The 6,000-nt window shown below is 58.0% G+C and overlaps 1 protein-coding gene across 6 annotated transcripts in view; it reads right to left on the bottom strand.

Annotated features, from left to right (window-relative positions):
* Positions 1-316: 316 nt before the first annotated feature.
* Positions 317-6,000, bottom strand: part of MEF2D (myocyte enhancer factor 2D) — an 81,197-nt gene continuing 75,513 nt past the window's right edge. For 3 of the 6 annotated variants that reach the window (XM_083374420.1, XM_083374423.1, XM_083374421.1), the window contains 3 exons: positions 4,569-4,698; positions 1,601-1,748; positions 317-860 (listed from right to left, as the gene is read on the bottom strand). In XM_083374420.1, the coding sequence (XP_083230546.1) occupies positions 392-860; positions 1,601-1,748; positions 4,569-4,698 (747 nt within the window). In that variant the 3' untranslated portion in view covers positions 317-391. The remainder of the gene's footprint in view (positions 861-1,600; positions 1,749-4,568; positions 4,699-6,000) is intronic. The other 3 variants (XM_083374422.1, XM_083374424.1, XM_083374425.1) reach the window with 2 other exon arrangements.

Here is a 6,000-nt window from a genome sequence, read left to right as displayed (position 1 = left end):
GATTGAACTTTTTAGTCCCACCCTGTCTGCCGTGACCACCGCAGCCTGCCCACCCAATAGGCCACGCCCACCCGGCACCCGACGATGCATAAGTGGGTTTGGGGTTGCCGTTTGGGCACTCGGTCTCTAAAAGGTTCGCCATGACTGCAGTCCAGGCCAAGAGGTGGCTGCCACTCAGGGAGGCCGTTTCTTGGAAGATCCTGACGGCCTTTTTGTTCTAGAACAGATGCCTACAAAATCCTAAAGCTATTTTTCAGGCAGTTGATAATAAGCCCCTCCCCCTCCCCATGCCTCCCCTCCCCCCTCCCTCCTCCTTTTCCACTCCCCCCAACACAACTACGGGCGGAGCCGAGAGCCCCCTGCAGGAAAGAGGGGGCCACGTGGGGGGCAGTTACGTGGCCCAGGCGTCCAAGCGCATGCGTTTGATGGAGGGGTTCTCCCCCTCGGCCTCGGCGCTGGGTCTCAGCAACCCGAGGGAGGAGCCAAAGTCGGGCCGGGAGGGCTCCTCCCGCTCGGGGGGGCCCTCGTAGGAGCTGGCGCTGCTGAGACTGTCCACGGGCGAGCGTCCGCTGGGCTCGTGGCGGGCCTGGTGGGGGAAGGAAGAGGAGGAGAGCGGGGTGCCACTGTTGCGCTCCCGGCTAGGTGAGACGGGCTCCGACTTGATGCTGATGCTGGGGCTGGTGTTGACTGTCAAGGTGGCGGCGGAGATGGAGGTGGTGGCGGCGTGCGGCAGACGGCTTCCTTGTCTGGCAGAGAGAGGAGAAGGGGGTGAGGGGCAGAAACCTGGCTGGGCCAGGTGGCGAGGAAGGCAGGGCCGGGCTCCGAGATGGCTTCCTTCCCATCTGCTGGAAACCGAGTTTCTGGCAAAAATGTCAAACGGTGGTCATGTGACTGGAAAACGGCAACCAGCCACAAACAGAGTGCTGAGTGCTCAAAATGCAGCGATGTGTGTGTGTGGGGGGAGGGGTGCCCATTGGAAGTTCAGAACTAGGGGGGTCTATTATAATTTTGAACAGTCGCTTAGTGACTGGCCGTAAGTTGAGGACGACCTGCAACCCACTAATCTCAATAAACTAATTTGCCTGCCAAACCAGGCGCCCTTGAGGGGAAAGGAGTTTCTGCTGGGAGTGGAGGTGCAGGTTCAACAGGCAGGCTCTGTGTTGTGTTGTGGACCATCACACCACGTGGCTGCACACCGCCCTTCCCCTCCCTACAGAGGAGCAACCTGGAAAACCTGCATCCTGGTTTCCGGAGGCAATGATTTTAGCCAATTCCAGAGAAAGGGGAGCCTGGCTTGTCTATTTTCACGGGCTTTTGCAATTCACTGAGAATATCTAGTAATGTTCTTCTTTTTTCCTCTTCCTTCATCTTTCCCTCCCTCCCTCCCTCCTTCCTGCTTCTTTTCCTCTTGCCTCATTTCTCCCCTCCCTCCCTCCCTCCCTCCCTCCTCCACCCAGCTAAAATAGCAAAGGAAGGCAGGTCTGAAATATTCCCAAACCCCGTTCAAGGCATTACCTTAAAATAACCCTCCGCCCCACCTCAGCCGAGACCACGTTCCGCGGGAGCCGCCCTGCCCTGCTGGCCCAGAGGAGCCACTTACATTAAGCTGCTGAGGGAGGCCGGGACGTGTGGGGGCGGCTGCAGCTGTTGTGGTTGTGGCTGCCAGGCGGAGAGGCTGCCCAGAGACAGGCTGGTGGGCGAGCTGAAGGCCGGGAGGGAAGAGAGCTCCACACTGCTCAGCTGGTAGTCTGGAAGGAAGCAGAAAGGTCAGGCCAAGCACTCCCACTCCGCTGGCTCACGCCCTGTCTGCACAGCTGGACTACTGCAAGATGCTCCTATAAGGAGCTGCCCTTGAAGGCTGCCCAGAAATTCCAAAACTGGCCCAGGATGGATTGCACTTCTTGGCCGTTTGCTTCTGGGTGCAATTCGAGGTGCCAGTTACCACAGGGTCTGCCTAGTTCAGGGGTAGGCAACCTCGGCTCTTTTATGACTCATGGACTTCAACTCCCAGAATTCCTGAGCCAGCCAGCTGAGTTGAAGTCCACGAGTCATAAAAGAGCCACGGTTGCCTAGCCCTGGTCTAAGCAGAAGCTTAAAGTTGCCAAGGTTGAGAACTAGTTTTCCAAATGACAGGCCGCTAGATGGCGCCCTCGGCACCCTCTTGGCCTCCCTTGCAGTCCTGGGGTCTGTGTGTGTGTGTGTGTGTGTGTGTGTGTGTGTGTGTGTCTGTGTGTGTGTGTGTGTGTGTGTGTGTGTGTGTGTGTGTCTGTGTCTGTCTGTGTGTGCGCACACGCCATCGTCACTACCACCCGCCCGGAGAACCAGCCGAGCTCTTGGATCCTGCACGTTATCAAAGCAGCGGGAGACACAAGGCGCCCTTTGGAGAAGCAGGAACCGGCATTTGGCCAATCCTGCTAGCAGCCTGAACTGCTCGCAGCCCCCAATTCCTTCCAGTCCAGCAGCTGCGCCCCCTCCCCAGAGACATTTTCCAAGTACCAGCTGCAAACTGGTCACCCCGGGGGATCCAGGTGGAGGTTTCCCTGTCTGACTCTTGGGGGAGGTGCCGGTCTCCGTTTCCTGGCATTCTCCGTGGTCCCGTGGCTAGCACCAAAGTGGAACCTCTTCCTCTATTTATCTTATGGGGCACAGAACAGGAGCTGGCCCCACTGCATGGAGATCTTATTAGGACTAGATGACCTCCAAGGTCCCTTCCACACCTAGGATTCTACTACGTGTTGCAGATGCAGCTGTAGCTCGTGCCCGTAGCAGAAAAGAGGAGCCTTTTTGCTGGAAAGCGAGATAAAGCAGAACTCCAGACGGGAGAATCCCAGAGAGACGCAAAGGAACCGGCCAGTTTCCTCAAAGCGAAGGGACGGACAGGCGGCCAGGAGAGCTACAGAACGCAAAGAAGGCAGCGCTTCTCTTTTCTGCCCGAAGAATATATTCCCCCGAGCCACCGCCAACCGAGGAAGAGAGGCTCGGGGGGGGGGGGAAGGAGGGAGTTTGGGCCTGTTTTTCTGCATAACTAATTTTTCACAATCTATTACACACCCAGCCTGCTGCGGGGCGGGAAGACTCTCCGTGCCACAGACCTGTCATCGCGTTACATGAATTTCGACACCCAAAGTTTCCCTTCCCACCTTGAAACTCCTGGGTGGCAGCAGCAGCCCAGCCAGAGACTGTCTTTGGCGGGGCTCCCCACGGGAGAGGGGAAGGGTCCCAGCCAAGGGGCGAAGGAAACCCCCTCTTCTCCAGAGAAGCCGCATCGTTGAAGAAGTTTCGGCTGGCCGGCCAGGGTTTCTCTGGGTTGAATGCTGATCCAAGGCCATCTGAATAGTGGGGGCCTCTTAGTTGGGACCTCCCACCTCACCCCTTCTCTTTGGGGGAGTCTGCAGTTTCTGATATACACACACACACACACACACACACACACACACACACCGTCTAATGCTCCAAAAAGTCAAGACTGAGCCGAGAATTCTCTGCTACCTCTCCTTCTCGACTGACGGCATTGCAGCGAAATGCAGCCAGAGGGCAGAGGTGCAGCCTGGGGGTTTTTCAGGTCCAGAGCCTGCCAGCCCAGGAGAAGACCCTCCTCCCCCAGCCAGAGAGGGGCTGAGTCACTGGTCTGTTTGGCAGAGGATCCTCTCCCAACGCCTGGGGGTGGGGTGGGGGGGGGGCAGCTGGAAGGGTGAGCAGATTGCAGTGCTATGTGAAACCGAATGACACAAGGCTCAACCCTATTAACGGCCTCCCCAGGCAGGCAGGCCGGAGGGAGCAAGGTGTTCACACTCAGAAGGCAAGTGACTCACAGCTGGGGAAGGTGCCTCTCGCTCCAGTGGCCACTGAAGGCCCGGGTCTCTCGGGCTGGTCCCAGGCCTTCCCAGCCAGCCGCAGAGCTTCCCTTCCCCCAAGCCCCTCGGAGGGGCCTCTCTGTCCTCGTGTCCTCTGAAAGGCAGCCTCGCCCTGAGCCAGGGGGGCCTTCCTCTCTTTTTCGGCAATAGCCCCTTGCCAGGCTCCCCAGCTGCGGCTGGGCCTGCTGTGCTTTCCATGGAAAGGCCCCTCAAATCTCTCCCAGAATGGAGGGAGCCCAAACATTGGATTGCTAAAAGGCAAAGTGGCCTTGCAGATGCTTAAGGCACCTGTTCCCCCCCCCCCCGCCCTTTTCTGGAAAAAGTCTTCCCCTGCTTGCTTCTAAGCCTTTGGATGGCCGGAAACTGCAAGGCCGGCCGTCGGTCCCTTAATGACGGGACTTCCTTTGTTTTTTTCTTGGAGAGGTTTGGCTTCTCATCCAAGAAGCTTCTTCGGAATTGATGAGAAGCGAAACGCCTTCAAGGAAAAAGAAAGTGGCCTTCGGAGAAGCTCCTTTGGGACAACCATGACCCGGATGACGGAGGATTTCCAGAGATGCCCCTTAGTCACATGACGCTTGATCCTGGCCGAGGTCCTCCAGCTGCAATGCCCCACTCACGCGGCGTCGTGCCTGCTTTCCAGAGAGGGCCCCTGCTTCCTAGAGGACAGGGGCCACTGGAGCCAGAAGAGAGAATGCCCCTTTTCCCGGGTCTCACCTGTGTTGTACGCCGTGGACATCGCTGAGAAGGGCAGCCCCTGGGTCAGCAGGCTGGGTGTGGCCACCGAAACGACCGGCGTGGTCAAAGAATGTGTGGCTTGAGACACCACGAGTCTTTGGGCGTTCTGCTAAGGGAGAGAAAGAACGAGACAGGGAAGCTGAAAGAGGAGGGGGTGGGTGTTCAGAGAAGGGGCTCTTGGACCTTGGCCCCACGGGGAAGTCCCTCGCATGGGAGCCTCGTGCCAAGGAGAGCAAGGAAAGCCAGTGGTCCTCGTGGCTACTGGGTGCCATTCCTCCCAATGGGCCATCCTGAGGACGGAGGTCTCTCCCCCCCTTCGTGCTTCTTTCTCCCCTCCCCCAGGCCCTCCGTGGGCCACGGCTGAGTGAGCAGGGCCAGGTGCAGCCCAGGGCCAGGGCAGTAGACCTGGGCTCTGCAGACGCTTCGCCCTTGCTCAGCACTGGGCCGAGGAGAGCAGAATGGAGCTGTGAACACCACCAACTGCAGCCCCGGGGGTCCTCTTGAATTGCTCGTGGAGGCTCCGTGGTTCACCATGGCCACACATGGCTCAGGCACGTGGCAAACTGCACCTCTCACAGCTTGAACCCCCGCCCCATGTTGTCTTGCCCGTTCAACCCCACAAGGTGCCAACTCTGCCAACCTCAAAGCTCCCTGGCTCCTCCGGAAAAGGGGGGAGACGCCCTGCCCTCCTGAGCTCTTGGGCAACGCGAAGAAACGTGTGGCTCTCCCCAGATAGAGACCTAAAGCTGGACTAATAAAAGGCCGCTCCAGACCTCGTTTGGCCTGTGATGCCTGAACCGTCTGGCTGGGCTTCCCTCCTGCCAGGAGAATGGCAGGATCCAAACGTGCTGAGCCAAACATCTTAGCCCAGTTTAGCTAAGAGAAAGAAGCATCTTGGCCAAAGCAGCCAAGAAGGGGAAGGTGGAGAGTATCCCCCCACCCCTAAGCAGTGGGAGAGGGGCTGGCTTTCAACACCCAGATGGAGCTGCCTTCCTCCTCCTCGTGTCCAGAAGCCCAGCCCAGCTTGCCCCCTCTCTGGACCCCTCCTTGACCCTCAGAGCATCTTCTGTCTACTGATCCTCCACACCAAGGGCCCCCCGGCTGAGAGGTGGGGCAGGGGCAACTGAGGAGGCGTCCTTGCTTCAGGATTTACACCGGAGAAAGACCCAATTCCCTACAATCCTCTCATTTATCCCAAAGGACACGCAATGCGTGTTATTTATGCAGCAACAAAATGTTATTGCATTTTCCCCCAATTTCTCCTCCTACCAGTAATGCCCACAAGTGCAGACCTTCTTCCCTCCCTTTGGAAACTTCTAAGACAATCCAGTGTGTGTGTGTGTGTGTGTGTGTGTGTTTGTGTGTGTGTGTGTGTGAGAGAGAGAGAGCCCAAGGTTGAGTGTGGACTTCT

This window comes from Vipera ursinii, assembly GCF_947247035.1.
Source record: "Vipera ursinii genome assembly, chromosome: 15".
NCBI lineage: Eukaryota > Metazoa > Chordata > Lepidosauria > Squamata > Viperidae > Vipera > Vipera ursinii.
Note: the sequence above shows the minus strand (reverse complement) of the source record. Positions and strands in the feature narration are given on the sequence as shown.